The sequence below is a fragment of the Myotis nattereri genome (genome assembly GCF_964212035.1).
Source record: "Myotis nattereri genome assembly, chromosome: 3".
NCBI lineage: Eukaryota > Metazoa > Chordata > Mammalia > Chiroptera > Vespertilionidae > Myotis > Myotis nattereri.
This window is the reverse complement of record NC_138077.1, coordinates 124,800,374-124,815,925: the sequence shown is the minus strand read 5'-3', so window position 1 is coordinate 124,815,925 and position 15,552 is coordinate 124,800,374. Positions and strand designations below refer to the sequence as shown.

Here is a 15,552-nt window from a genome sequence, read left to right as displayed (position 1 = left end):
TCGTGTGGACCCTTAGAACGCAGGGAGCAAAAGCATCCCCGAGAGAGGGGGGAGAAGGCATGGGGTGCTCCAGGGGGAGACTGCCTAGAGTTTTTCATTGACTCCCTATGTCTTATAATTTTTCCCATTTACAATAATGAGAAATAGGTTTTCCTTAGCGTTTTCTCAGAGTCAGGTTTGGGCACAGGTTTGTGACATTAACCCCCAGGTGACTTTCTAGCTTTGTCTTGGTTTTAAATTTTTTATACTGTGGATGAAAAGGGGCCACATGCTAACCTGACTAGCTCAGGGAGGGTCTGCATGGCATCCTTGCAAACTCAGAGACCTAAAGCGAACCACAAAGGATGGTCTGAAATTAAAACCTTTTAACTAAAGCAATTTATGGTGGATAGTCATGTCCTAGGTCGGCATCTTCCCTGACAAAGGCCACTCTTTAATAAAGCTGAGCCTGTCTATTGTCTTTTTGAATCTATAAGAATATATCTTTACAATGTGAAAGTAGTTTTCCTTTTTCCAGAGCCCTCAAAGCACAGGCATTGGTCTGTGGAGACCAGAAATCCCCTCATGGTTATTGGGGGGCGGGGCTAGCCTGGGCGAGGGGCTGTGGGCAGTTTGCAGGCCAGCCACGCCCTGGCTTTGTCTGGAAGGATGTCCAGAATGACATCCGAAAGACATCTGGTCTACCCGGTCTAATTAGCATATTACCCTTTTATTAGTATAGAAGATTGTTGACTGTTAAGTCTCCTGCACTCACCTATGTAAAAAAGTGTGCATTATCATTTTATTTTTTATCCAGTCCCAGAGGTTCCCTGCTTAACTTTCTGCTGCCTCCCTAAGCTATCACCAATGGATTTCATGTAACCCATACATGCCTCCTCTTTTGATTGTAATGTATAAAAGAAGATACAAAACTGCCATTCTCTGGAACATTATCTCAACTCATTGAGTGTTTGCTTCCCGACAATTGTCAACAGTTTGAATCAAATAAACTCACAGAAATTCTTCACAGGTTTGAATGTTTCTTACGTTGACAATACTAACCTTGTAAATTACTTAACTTTGGTTCTTCCAAGTTTTATAGTAAAATTAATGTTCCAGGAAATTGTACCACGGGTATTCTGCTGTTTTGCATTCTCTCTGCACAGAATTGGGGCTGTGCATAATGCAATCTAAGAAGCATGTAGCTATGTAATAATTGGAGTTGATCAGGAAAGTTAAAAAGAAAAATGAATTATTACTGTAACTTCCAACAGCAACAAATTATCAGGAGGTTCCGAAGGATATTTTAAAGGGATCTTAAAAGTGGTCCCAAAGGCCTCTTATTGTAGGGCTGAAAATAGAAGTTGTGTATTTCCTTCCTAAAGAAACTTCCTTAATATTTTGGGAAGAACCAAGGGGGAAGGGTTGCGCTCAGAAGGAGGATTTATGGTAAGAGACAGCAGTTGGGAGAAATGGAGGGCACAGGAAGAAAGGTGGCTTTGAAAAGGCAAGTTCTAGGTTCCCAGGTACCAGAAATTTCCATTTTAGGCAGCGGATTTGCAGTGTCCGGTATCCGTTATTAAGCTTCTGCCTGAGTTCCAAAGAAGCCTAGATTGGTCCGCACCGCTAGCCCCAACCCTACCTGGGAGCCTGACTCCACTAGCAGGCGGACGAGGAGGAGGGGGCGGGGCGAGGAGAATGGGCGGGGCGAGGAGATGGGGCGGGACGACGAGGAGGGGCGGGGCGAGGAGGAGGGGCGGGCACACCAACTTCTGGAAGGCGTGCGTAAGGGAGAGCATGGCTACCCTGCGCAGGCTGCGACAGGTACCCCGGCACTTGCTGGTCTGCGAGAAATCCAACTTCGGTGACGACAAGTCGCGCCACAGGCATCTTGTGGAGACGCACTATCACAATTACAGGGTGAGTCCGACCGCCTGGGCCAGGGAGCCGGGGAGGCTTGGGAGATCCCGCGCTCTGGTGTGGTGGGTCCGCTCGCGAGGTGCTCTGGGAAGTGTAGTCTCTTAACCGCTTTGAGCCAGTGGTTTGCGGAGCTGTAGGACTACAATTCCCAGGATGCACCGGGCGTGAGGCAATGTGCTCTTGGCCTGATCCAAACGCCACTGGCTGGTCCCTTCCGCGGCCCAGGTGCCTTGCATTCCGGAGAGGGACTCCCAGCCCGCGGCTAGGGAGATAGGAGGGCGTGACAGCTGTGAAGCGCAGCCGCAGGGAACTTACTTTTGCCCCCAAAGGAAGCCAGACTCTCGCCTCCCCATCACCTAATTCCTTCCCCACAGAGCATCGTGCGGAGTCCAGCCCCAGGAAATCACTTGCTTTTCTATCCTGCGCATGGCAACTTTTTGCTTTGCCTGCCTGCTGCCCTCTGTGTCCTGCAGGCAAACTGTGCTATTTCTGCCGCTTTGGAGACACATTTCTGTGGTGGCCCTGCTAGCAAGCGCCCTTACGGGTCGTGTGGGGCTGGTAACACTGGCTGCTGTTTCTTGAATGTCACCCCCACCCTGGCCGCTGTGCTAAGTGTTTAGATCCCTGCTCAAGGGCACGATCCCGTCCTGGCAACCAATCGAAGTGTCTCTCACATTGTTGCTTCTCTCCCTCTCCCTCTTTCTCTCCCTCCCCCTCCCCCTCTCCCTCTCTCCCTTCAATTCGCTCTAAAAATCAATGGAAAAAATATCCTCGAGTGAGTATTAACCAAAAATAAAAAATAAAAGAATGTCATCTTCATGGAGTGCGTTCTTCACAGATGTGGGAAGTTGAGTCCTCGATGAGGTTAATCATGGGTTTATCCAGGATTTGCTGAGTAGGGAGAATAACCCAAATTCCCGGTCAAGTTTGAGTAGGCCGCTTTTACCAGCCTATTGAAGGGGCTAGGCCTCCAGAAAATCAGCCTATGATGATGGTTTAAGCCTTCTGCACTGTAAGAGACCGACCCGGTCTTCTCCCAGGCTGGACGGGCCAGTCTCGCCGACGGAAGCCTCGGTCCTGGTCCTTGGGAACAGACTGGCGGTCAGGCCTGGGAGAGCGGTTTTCAAGGTGTGGAGCCCGTGGGCAGCATGTACACCCTTAGGTTTAGCCTCTCTGCTTTGGATGGGAAGCTCACCCCTGCCAGCAGTCAGGGGTGTTCGCCTAACCCACCAGTCTGCTCTGAAGAATGTTTCGTCTCTAAAGTAGAATGGTCCGGGAACACTTCTGCTTCCAGGTGCCCTCTGAATCCATTGATTCTGAAGGGACACATTCCTTACGCCCTAAGGGACAGTTCCTTTGATTCAAGCCTGCTACTAGATAAACAAATCTAGATATTCAGTTGTCCTATATTTCCCTAAAATTTTGTTAGAGTAGTAAAAGGAACAGGACAAAATATATTGCTTATTTATAAAAGATACAATATTAACAAGACCTTGCTACTAAAGCAAGGGTGAGGAACCTTTTTCTGCCAGGAGTCATTTGGTTATTTCTAACATTATTCGCAGGCCATACAAAATTATCAGCTAAAAAGTAGCCTGCTGTATTTGGTCAAAGATTTAATTAACTCACCCTTAATGCCTTGGCAGGGCCAAAACAAATGATTTCTCGGGCCTTATAGGGCAGAGGTTCCCCACCCCTGCATTCAAGTTTTTTTGCTCATTCTTTCTCTAGAACTGTATCTTCGAATACAGAAATGAAAAACTTGAATTGTCAGATTTTTTTCCCGCCTGAGATTGACAAGTTAATTTATAAGAGTTTTGGCCCAGCCAGTGTGGCTCAGTGGTTGAGCATTGACCTATGAACCAGAAGGTCACACTTGGATTCCTGGTCAGGGCACATGCCCCGGGTTGCGGGTTCAATCCCCGGTAGGGGGCATGCAGGAGGCAGCCTATCAATGATTCTCTCATCATTGATGTTTCTATCTCTCTAACCTCCCCTTTCCACTCTGAAATCAATAAAAAAAAATTTTTTTCAAAGTTTTGTAGAAATAACAGTCTTCATGATGTAGAAACTTGGGTGTTGATCTACAGAATAATGAGACCTGTTTATATTTACACTTCCCAATAGGTTTCATTTCTGATTCCTGAGTGTGGGATACTATCAAAAGAACTGACAAGCCTGGTCATGGAAACTGGAGCCTATTACTCTGTGAAGAATTTACCTCTTCATGAACTAATTACCCAAGAATTCATCAATACCTTTGTAAAGAAAGGTAAGAAAAACTGTAGTGTCTGTGAGCGTGGCAAGACGGGGAAGGACAGTTAGATCATATCACAGTACAAGGGCGGGTGTTTTCAGCACGGCCTATGGAGATGGTCTGTGATCCAGTGCATGCATCATTCTCCCCATCTCCCCGGACTCTCAACTTTCTCTCGCTCATGCTTTCGTTAGGTGCTGCTTTCTGATGACACTTGTCCACAAGTGTTGCATGGGGGTGTTGTAACAAAAGGATATCCCTCGTCTTAAAACAGGAATTAATGAAGAGGAAAGTCTTTTGATCCCTGTTTTCAGATACCGTGCTGCTGGGTGTGTGGCTGCAAAGAACAATGCTCCCAGTAGTTCCCACAGCAGCTGTCTCACAGGGTGGCTTCCTGAGGCAACCACAGCAGCTGTTCTCAGAGCCGGGCACTTGTTGTGGTTTGATGTCTTCTGTTTAGATTTTATGACTCTCACCCTCCTCTGCTCACCTCATTCCCATTCATATCTGCTGGGTTGATTGGTTTATTCCTGTTCTTTTCTAGGATCCACTTGTTGGAAATTGTATTTCAGAAAGTGTTTAGGGATCCCACCCTCGCTCCAGAAGTTACTACACTTAGAAGTAAGCCACTTACTTATCTTGTTGTAGGACTCTTGTGTGTCCTCTCAGTGGAGCTGTGAAGGATCTTAGTTACCTGGAACTCCGCTCATTCTGATGTTGCTGGGTCTGCTTATGAAGCTGGACGACTTGTCTTTGGTTTCATCGACATTATTCCTTTATTCTGTTTTGAATCTTAATACTACTTTGTTAATAGTGTGGACATAGCAATAGTAGGCACTGTTACACATCTTTTTTTTTTTAATATATTTTTTATTGATTAAGATATTACATATGTGTACCCCCCCCCCCGCTCATGCCCTCACCCCCCCGTTGTCCGAGTCCATTGGTTAGGCATATATGCTTGCATATAAGTCCTTTGGTTGATCTTTCCCCCTTGCCCCCACCCTCCCCTACCTTCCCTCCAAGGCCCGACATTCCAATCAATGCCTCTCCGTCTCTGGATCAGTCCTTGTTCATCAGTTTATGTTGTTCATTATATTCCACAAATGAGTGAGATCCTGTGGTATTTAACCGCTCTCCAGTTCCATCCATGCTGTGGCAAATGGTAAGAGTTCCTTTTTCTTCTTCCTCTTCTTAAAGAATACCTTTCAGCATTTCATATAATGCTGGTTTGGTGGTGATGAACTCCTTTAGCTTTTTCTTATCTGTGAAGCTCTTTATCTGACCTTCCATTCTGAATGATAGCTTTACTGGATAAAGTAATCTTGGTTGCAGGTTCTTGCTATTCATCTCTTTGAATATTTCTTGCCACTCTCTTCTGGCCTGCATGGTTTCTGTTGAGAAATCAGCTGACAGTCAAATGGGTACTCCCTTGTAGGTAACTGACTTTCTTTCTCTTGCTGCTTTTAAGATTCTCTCTTTATCTTTTGCTCTTGGCATTTTAATTCTGATGTGTCTTGGTGTGGTCCTCTTTGGATTCCTTTTGTTTGGGGTTCTCTGTGCTTCCTGGACTTGTAAGTCCATTTCTTTCACCAGGTAGGGGAAGTTTTCTGTCATTATTTCTTCAAAAAGGTTTTCAATATCTTGCCCTCTCTCTCCTTCTGGTACCCCTATAATTCTGATGTTGGTACACTTGAAGTTGTCCCAGAGGTTCCTTATACTATCTTCATATTTTTGGAATCTCTTTTCTTTTTTCTTTTTCGGTTGGGTATTTTTTGTTTCTTTGTATTTCAAATCTTTGACTTGATTCTTGGGATCCTCTTGTCTGCTGTTGGATCTCTGTAAATTATTCTTTATTTCAGTCAGTGTATGCTTAATTTCTAGTTGGTCCTTTTTCATGTCCTCCATGGTCTCACTATACTCATTGAGGGATTCATTAAATTTATCGGCGGTTTCCATAAAATTCTTGAAAAACCTTATAAACGTGGCCTTGAACTCTATATCCAGTCGTTTGCTTTCCTCCATTTCTGCCATTTGTGACCTGTTTCTTTGTCTCCGCATTTTGGCTGCTTCCCTGTGTTGATAGAGTGGCCCTGCGCGCAAGGTGTCCTGTAGGGCCCAGTGGCTCAGCCTCCCCAGTTACCTGGGGTGGACACTCTTGGTGCACTCTTGGTGCCTTGGTTGTTGTAGGATCACTGGGAGGAATTGACCTCCAGGCCAATTGGCTGTGAGAATCAGCTGTGTCTGAAGTGGGAGAACTTCTGTGCTGAAGACACCCTTCTGGGGCAAGACTTGCTTCAGTGGGGCTTTGGTGCTCACTGAGTCTGCTCCCTGAGTGTGTCCCTTATGGATCTGAGGAGTTGCAATCTGTATGGTCCCCCTCTGACCACTGGGTACAGTGGCTCCTGGATCTAAGGAGGTGCTAATTCAGCCTCTGCCTGAGGCCACACAGCAGGAGCCACGAAGAGGCTCAGCTGTGAAGCAATGCAAGCCGCTGCGGGGCCTTGGGCCTTCTCTTGGAAGTTCCGGGTCTGCCTGGCTCGGCTGCAGTTAGGTACATTCACATGCAAAAGCCTCTGCCGCAACCTGGGTGGGGCGGGGTCTCAGGGAGTCAAAGGGCGGAGAAAGCAGCTATGGCTGATTCTCCGCCTGGAGTCGCGAGTCTCAGTGTCCCGGTAACGGCTGCAAGCACCTCTGAGGGAAAGCCGCCCTCAAGTTCGCCCGCTGCCCGACAGACCAGCTTCTCCCCATATGAGTCCTGGGTCCCCAGAGACTTGCTGGAACCAGAGTTCAGCACAGTCGGGAGCTTGTGATTCAAAAAGACAGCCGCGTCCTCAGGTGCCACCCCATTTCCGCGCGCGCGCGAGCCGCCACCGTACCTCTGCACTTCACCTCCGCAGCTCCTCTGGCTCTCAGCGTGCTTTTCTTTTCTTCTAGTTGTAGAATTTACACTCAGCCAGCCTTCCTGTTGTTCTGGATGATGTTTGCTCTGTCCTTTGCGGTATTTTTCAATTGTTGTGGGAGGCGACAATTTCCCGGTGTTTATCTATGTCGCCATCTTAGTTTCTCTCCCACTGTTACACATCTTATCCAATTTAAATCCTTGCAACAACTCTATGAAATAGGCCTATGATTCCCATTTTACAGGTGAGGAAATTGAACTGGGAGAGATTGAGTTGCTTTCTTAACTTCATTTAAGTTCCTGGCACATTTGAATCTCAGCCTGGAACCCTGCGTCACGTGTGTGTACACTTACCTAATAGTCCACTTTGTGCCTCTCTGCCAGCATCCCCAAAAACTCACGCCCCACGCTTAGTCCATCTTCTGCTCGATAGCAGTCAGCTTGCACAATCAGGTCTTGGGCAGGGGTTTAAACTAACTGTGCTTGTTGCTGGTGGGAATACAGGCTGGTGCAGCTACTATGGAAGACAGTATGGAGTTTCCTCAAAAAACTAAAAATGGAACTCCCATTTGACCCTGTGATCCTACTTCTAGGAATATATCCCAAGAAATCAGAAAGGATGTATGCACCCATATGTTCATAGCAGCACAATTCAACCATAGCTAAGATCTGGAAACAGCCTAAGTGCCCATCAGTAGATGAATGGATTAGAAAACTGTGGTACATCTACACGATGGAATACTATGCTGCTGTAAAAAAGAAGGAACTCTTACCATTTGCAACGGCATGGATGGAACTGGAGAGCATTATGCTAAGTGAAATAAACCAGTCAATGAAGGAAAAATACCACATGATCTCACTCATTCATGGATAATAAAGACCATTATAAACTTATGAACAAAAATAGATACAGAGGCAGAGCTGCCTCAAACAGACTGTCAAACTGCAGCGGGAAGGCCGGGAAGGTAGGGGGGCAGAAGGGGAGGGGTAAGAGATCAACTGAAGGACTTGTATGCATGCATATAAGCATAACCAATGGACATAAGACACTGGGGGATAGGGGAGGCCAGGGGATTGTCAAGGGCGGGGGAAAAAAGGAGGCATATGTAATACCCTTTGTAATACTTTAAGCAATAAAAAACAAAACAAAACAAAAACTAACTGTGCTTGGCCTTTCATGTCCCCCAGGTCAGCGCTGGCAGGTTTTAGGTGTATTGCGTGAGCTGGAGCAGTAATTTCAAAGATTTATTATCATATAAAAATCCGCTAACTTTTTGCAGCTGTGATTTTTTTTTCTAAATTTCTCCTCTGGGCTTTCTCTTACAGGTTCATGCTATGCACTATCATACAATACAAATATTGATGAAGATAATACTGTTGCCCTGCTGCCAAATGGTAACAACACTCATCTTTTCTTTGTTAATTAAAAAGGAAATGCAAACTGTAAAAAAAGTCAAATCATCCTGATGTACAGAAAGTGAAAGTCACCGTTTCATCCCCCTTCTTCCAAACTCACTCCCCTCCTTAGAAGGAACTGTTGTTAACAGGTTGTATTCATTCTTCTAGACATTTCCTATGAATTTATAAACACACATAAAGGTGCTTCTTTTTAACATAAATTACATTATAGTATTTTATCTCTCAGTTTGCCTTTTTCCCAAGCTCTATATCATAGACATCTTTCCATACCAGTGCATATAGTTCTAACGCACTATTTTTAATGTCTCGAAGGTATTCCAAAAAAGAGGTATACAATGACTTGTTCATTCTTTCTTTAGTAGAAATTTAGATAAATTTCTAGTTTCACTATTATAAATAATATCCTTGTATATGTAACATTTAAACAGTATCCTTGTATTATAAATAAGATGTCTGTATGTATAAATAATATCCTTGTATTATAAATAAAATTCTTGTATGCAATTTATCACTCTGATACTACCTTGCTTTCTTTTAGTCATAAGTCATGTTTTGACATCACTTTTATGGGAATTATTTGATTTATAGGGAAATTAATTTTATCACTGGATAAAGACACTTATGAAGAAACTGGACTTCAAGGTCGTCCATCTCGTTATTCTGGTAGAAAAATAATGAAATTTAGTAAGTATTATGCTTGCTCCATCAGTTTCTAGCAAGGTAGTAATCTTTTCGTGGCAATTTAAATTTAAATGCTTGAATCACCTCTATTCTCTTTGTTCAGAAAAAGTATGGGTTTTTCTTGTCTTTAAAGCTTCTGACTCAAAAGGCTCTCAGTTGGACCACAGGGAGGATAAGATAATGCTACTTCTCTTCAGCTGTAGGCTGCATCTTATAAAGATGATAGAATTAGAATGGTCCTTTAAGTATTTACGTTTTGGCTCAAAAATTTAAAATAATAAACTCAAGGTAAGAGTCTACAAATTGTTCTTAATGAAGAACTTCCTTTGAGCCCTAGCCCATGTGGCTCAGTTGGTTGAGGTCACTGGTTCAATTCCCAGTCGGGGCACATGCCCAGGGTTCAAATGGGGCATCTAAGAGGCAGCTGGTCAGTGATTCTCTCATTCATCAATGTTTCCTTCTTGCCCTCTTCCTCTCTCTCTAAAATCAACAAAAACATTTCAAAAGTACAAAAAAAGAATTTCCTTTGATTTGCCCAAGTCTGTGGTTACTGGTAGAAATGTACTTATGAGTTAAGAGTTGTCATTCCACTGGCAGTGTCCAGCTTGAGCCTCAGTAGCAAAAGTTGCCACATCCACAGGTAGGTTAGAGTTGACTCTGCCCTTGGCTTTGACCTAGGAAAAGTATGAATTAAAAACATCTGTTGCGCAGCTGTTTGGCTCAGTGGTTGAGTGTCACAGTTTGCCTCCTGGTCAGGGCACATGCTCCCGTTGTGGGCTTGATCCCCAGTTGGGGATGTGCAGGAGGCAGCCAATCAATGATTCTCTCCCTCTCCTTTCCTCTCTCTGAAATCAATAAAAACATTTTTAAAAATCTGTTATTATCTCTTAATGCTAGAAATGACCATTAAAGGCAGAATTTTGATTTGACAAAACAAAGAGAGGGCAAGAAGAACATAATTTTTATTACCCATATAGTTTCCTAAAACTCTGGATTTTTAATACAATACTTTTTCCACAGTGTAAGCTATTTACATATGAATGAAATACTTATTTCTGTTTCCATTTTTTAAGTTATTTCCATTGATTTGATGGACTTATCCTTTAAGCTGGATTCTAAGAAGTATGAAAGAATATCTTGGTCCTTCAAAGAAAAGAAGCCACTGAAATTTGATTTTCTATTGGCTTGGCATCATACAGGTATGAAGAATCAACTGTGAAATAATACAGTGATTTTGAAATCTAATTGTAATTAAAGGGGAGTGATGAAGAATGGTGATTCATCACTGTGGTCAGGGATATTATGTACACGTATGTGTGAACATTATTAAGGAAGCTGCCTTGGCCCCTCTCACATCCACAGAAACTGTAGTTCGGGATAATCTATGTGTGGAGCCAGCTGCCTCCATCTCCTTGCTTATATGTAGACCCAGAGATCTGTTTGTTTTATGTATTTTTATTTGTTTGTTGGTTTTTATTTTTAGACCCAGAGATCTTGAGAGTGAAAGCTGAGCAGCTTACCTTTACCTGTTTCTCTCCTTTCTCCAGCTTATCTCGAACAGCTTAATGTTTTAGATGTTATGTTTTAAACTAATACCACTATAGTTATATACACAAACTTCCCCTTCACATTGCACAGTAATAGTCAGGCATGCCATTAGAGGTTGGATTAAATTTGTTGCAGTTTTTAATTGATTAGAACAATAAATTTAATTCAAAATTTGATGGTCACCAAAATGTTAGTCTACTTACAATTGCTGTGCCTTCCTCCTTTTAGAAGTGTATTTTTTGGCACATCCCATGAATATAATGACTCAGAGCATCACAATTCCGATGGTGTAGAGCTCTCTTCTGGAAAATAGGAAAGCACATAGGTCCCTTTTGGAAATATGTCCGTCTCTCTGCCCCTTGTGGGAAGTGTCTGGCTGCTGGGTGTTTGTCTTGCATGAGTCCTGGGTCTGTAATACTTTAGTGCTCCTCCTCCTCCTCATGGTAGAGATACAAGAGGGCAGAGAGATGGACTGACATTTTAGTCACACGAGTCTTCATTGAGGACCATCTATGCATTGGGTTCTGCATGGCTCTGGGTCCTAAGATTCACAATTATTTTAAGGGATTGTCAGGAACTATCTGCGACTTTATCCTACTTATAAGCTACGAAGTTAGCCTGCACAGTCTCATAGATGCTGGCAGGAGACATGGGTCAGAGACAAATGACTGAATGACTCACAGCAACATCAGTGCTCAGAGTATCAGCACTTGCACCGTCCACCGAACTCCAGATCCTCCAGGGAGATACACAGGGGTCCTGGTGGTGCTGGCCATACATGTTGCAGGAAGGGAGACTGGAGCTTATCTAACGAACTCAAATCTTTTCTACTGGGCAGTAAGCCTGCTGACCTTTGCCCTGGAAGGAGGGAAGGAGATAATATTTTCATTAGACTGAACAGCAAACAAGCCTGCCATTTGCTCCAGAGGGGGGCACCATTTTTTCTTCCAAGGATATTGGAAAATCCTTGAAGATACACTGGATTACTGGGTTCAGAGACAACCTTGAATGTGTTTCCACCATCATTCAGTTCCTCTTTCTTTTATAGAGTATGTGCAAATATGTTTCTTTTTCTGTAGAATTCATTAATTTTATTTGTACAAAAGTTATGCTTTGGGTCTTATTTAAGTTGAAATTTTCTTACTACAGAAAATGATGAAACTAGTATGGGTTGAATCTGAAAGTATATGTTTTTCTTGGAAAAGTGTGAAAGAAGATGAATGTTTATAGAACTTGGACACATGCAGCTGAAAGCAACTTAAATTATTTTAATTTGAATAAAGCATTGCACAACTTCCTTCCATTTTACTTAAACCTACCTGCTTCCGGTAACTCTCCTATGGGAGGAGTAGTTTGAGGGTTTCATGGGACCTGTTTACAATATTCAAAAGGCCTTATATGGTTTGTTTTAAGGTGTGGGAGACTCAGCGATGATGTCATACTTCTCCAGTTACGGAATTCAGGAGCATCAGCCAAAAGTCGCATTGAGCACAATGACAGAGCTGCAATGCCCGGTGCTGCAGAGCAGCGAGCTCCGGGGAAAGCCAGGGGCAGCCTGCAGCCCTGGCGAGCTCCTCGATTGGCTGGGCGCCGTGTTCAGTAATGCCAAACTGTGCGTAAGAGCGCTCCTGCGCCTCTAAGGGCTCTGGCTTCAACAGGGTCTTAATATTCTGAAAGTGAACATATGGTGGACATAAATGTGTTTTTTTTCTTTTTTGTGACAGAAATAATGAGTCTAATAATTTCATATCAACCTATTGCTGTCCTCAGCCAAGCACAGTGGTGGCCAAAGCTTGTTTGTGTACAATCACCGGTTTCATACTTCCAGAGAAGATATGTCTCCTGTTGGAACAGCTGTGGTATGAAACTTTTTGCTTTTTTCATCTGGTTTGTCTGTGCCAACGTGACATTTTAGGAGCAGTGCTACTGTTCCAGATTTCATCGTCCTGCCATACACATTTCCCTTTTTTTCCTTGTTTGGGCTCACAGTGCAGCAACGTTATCATCTTAAATGACGTAATTATCCTTGGTGATGGGAAATTCTGTTGCCACATACTTGTCCGTATGGAAAGACAAATAACAGAGCTTCAGGGTACTTCTTGAAGACAAACTGCTCATTTTTCTAGTTCTGCTGCCCTGGATCACTTTGTTGAAGTTATAATGTCATTAAGAAAATACCAATACCCTATGAAAGACATAATCTGTTTTAAATAATGGAGTTCTGCAAAATGTCTAATTTTTAAAGGGAGTACAAAAAAGGAGTTAACTATCTCTGAATCCAAATCCTATCTAAGATCAGTTCCAGCCCTAACATCGTATGAATCACTGGGCATCATTAATATGCCAAGGACTGTATTAAGTAGTAGTAGTTTTTTCATTTTGGGAGGTATGTAAATAAGTGCTACATTGTATCTAATGTCAGGAAACTCAGCCCCCATATTGAAAAGTCTACAAAGTAAGCATAATGTGTCAGTCTTCACTTTGAAAATGTCTAAGGTTGAAGTCTTGATGGTTTTCCTTTTTAAACCCAGCATTCTTTTTCACATGTGTTAGTTTAGTACTTAGATTTTCTTCAATAGGAAGGCTTCAGTTTTAGAATCCAATAAATTATTTTGCAGGATTTCAGGTAACAGAGACTGAAAGCAGCACTATTATACGGAGAGAAACTATTCTTATTCACTTTGGGGGTTTTTTGTCCTTTGAATCTTACATGATCTTCCACAATGGAGGTAGGAAAAGCTGAAGTTTGTTTTGTGCATTGTATATTGGTTAACCTTTATTGAATTGACAATATAGCATCAAGAATTTAATTTTCATTTCCTGATTTTTATAAATAAAAATTAAGGTCTAAGCTTCATTGGAACATCAGAAGTATCACTTACTCTGAATAAGAAAAAAAAAGTGAACATTCCTAATTCTTCCTGTTTGTTAAGAATTAATCTTTCTTTTTCAGTCGCTACTTTGACGAACCCAAGTTAGCTCCGTGGGTTACGTTGTCGGTTCAAGGCTTTGCAGACAGCCCTGTTTCATGGAGAGAAAATGAACATGGTTTTCAAAAAGGAGGAGAACATTTATACAACTTTGTGATTTTTAATAATCAGGACTATTGGCTTCAGATGGCTGTTGGGGCAAATGATGACTGTCCACCATGAAAATACAAAATTTATAATCATGTTTGTCTATGTTTATTTTTTTCAGATTTCTTAGTGGTAAAATGTCTGTGTGCTCACTCGAGCATATATGATGATGACATACCTTAGATAAGCATCTGTTTGCATCCTGCTCTGGGGGTGGGGCCCGTCCTGTGACTGCAGCGGGGGTCAGTCATCCAGTGATTAGCTCAGTTCATTTCTCCCTGTAGGATAAGCACAGGGGTACGAGCAACTACAAGGGAGAGGGAGCCAGGGACCAGGGGTTGTGGGGTCATCGGGTAAGATGTGTGCTCTTACTCAGATACATGATTGCAACTTTTTCACACAATAGTAAAAAGATACCCTCATATCATACCAGAGCCAGTCCCTGCTTCAAGGGCTGTTCATACATTACCTCATTTAGTCCTCACATCATCCTGCGAGGAAATGGGCACAGAGTGTAAATAAGCTACGGAGGCCACACTGCTTGTGAATCAGTCAGACTGACATGCCTGCTGCCTCTGAGTGATGTGTTCCCTCTCTCCTGCCTCTGGATCAGGATCGATATTTGAATACTGTATATTGTTAACATAGTGAAAGAATTATTTTTTTCCAGCTGTATGACTGATAAAGACCAGCTGAAAACAACTAAAACTTCTGGAATACATATCAAAAACTATTATTTAAAGTGTATCACCGAGCTGCAAATAAACAGTTCTCAGAGACTAAATAAAAAATATCTAATGAAAATAGAAACCCAAGGATATAATTCAGGATATAATTGATGCCACTTTTCACACTTAGGATATTTGCCAAATGTTAAGTGGAACTTTGCTTTTCACAGCCTGGGGTGGGGGCAGCAGCGGTAGAATAGCAGACAAAGCTGAGGGCCCACCCAAGGTGGCAGTGTAATGGGAGATCTCACAGAGGTGACACTCTAAAAGGATAGCTTAGTGAGGATGAGCCATGAATGAACCTGTCTGCCTCCCCTTCTTCCCTCCCCCAGATAGCAAGGAAGATCATCCCTGAGAGCAGATGCATAACCCCAAGCAGCCCTTAGCTGATTTATTCACACAGCCTGGGTAGTCTAAAGACGTCTCAGGCTAGAAATTTGTTTGTTTCTCAACTATTGAGTTCCCACCAACGGCACAATCTGCTCCTAACATTAAGCTCCTTCCTTTGCAATTCGGTCTTTCTTAAGTGGTCCAATAAATGCTTTCTTTTCTTTAAAAAATATTTTCATTGGTATTTAGAGAGAGAGAGGGGAAGAGGAAGAGAAACATGGAGTGAGAGCAAAACATCAATTGGTGCCTATTGCACGCCCCCTACTGGGAATAGAACCAGCAACCTTTTGGTGCACAGGATAACACCCAACCACCTGAGCCAACCAGCTAGGGCATGATGCTTTCTTCCATCATCTGGAAGCAGCCTTGTGGTGTCAGCGGATTTAAGATTAATCTCCATGGCCCAGTGTTTGGTCTGCACCTCAAGTTGGAAATTTAAATTGATGTCAGGTTTGAGTGCCTTCCAGGTGACTGGCAGAGGAACTCAGATAGTTACAAGGGTTTGAGTTCATGATCAAAAATCACAAACAGATAAAATAGACAAACAGAAGTGATGGACAGAAGCAGGCCTACAAAGACTTAAAATACTAGGGTTACCAAACAATATAAAGTATGTTGTATATTGTATATTTAAAGAAAGCAGATTGGGAA

At 42.9% G+C, this 15,552-nt stretch overlaps 1 protein-coding gene across 1 annotated transcript; it reads left to right on the top strand.

Moving 5' to 3' along the window:
• The first annotated feature begins 1,720 nt into the window (after positions 1-1,720).
• On the top strand, positions 1,721-13,872 carry RPP40 (ribonuclease P/MRP subunit p40). Its single transcript, XM_081087378.1, has 8 exons — positions 1,721-1,899; positions 4,027-4,171; positions 8,385-8,453; positions 9,066-9,161; positions 10,232-10,357; positions 12,120-12,318; positions 12,431-12,565; positions 13,660-13,872. Exons 1-8 carry the CDS (start codon positions 1,777-1,779, stop codon positions 13,856-13,858), a joined length of 1,092 nt encoding a protein of 363 aa, XP_080943504.1. The 5' UTR covers positions 1,721-1,776; the 3' UTR covers positions 13,859-13,872.
• Positions 13,873-15,552: the final 1,680 nt, after the last annotated feature.

Excerpts from the sequence above, each read along its gene's own strand:
- RPP40 (XM_081087378.1), top strand. The coding sequence starts at position 1,777 with ATGGCTACCCTGCGCAGGCTGCGACAGGTACCCCGGCACTTGCTGGTC. Across the intron at positions 1,900-4,026 it reads CGCACTATCACAATTACAGG|GTTTCATTTCTGATTCCTGA; the intron begins GTGAGTCCGACC and ends ACTTCCCAATAG. Across the intron at positions 8,454-9,065 it reads TGTTGCCCTGCTGCCAAATG|GGAAATTAATTTTATCACTG; the intron begins GTAACAACACTC and ends TTTGATTTATAG.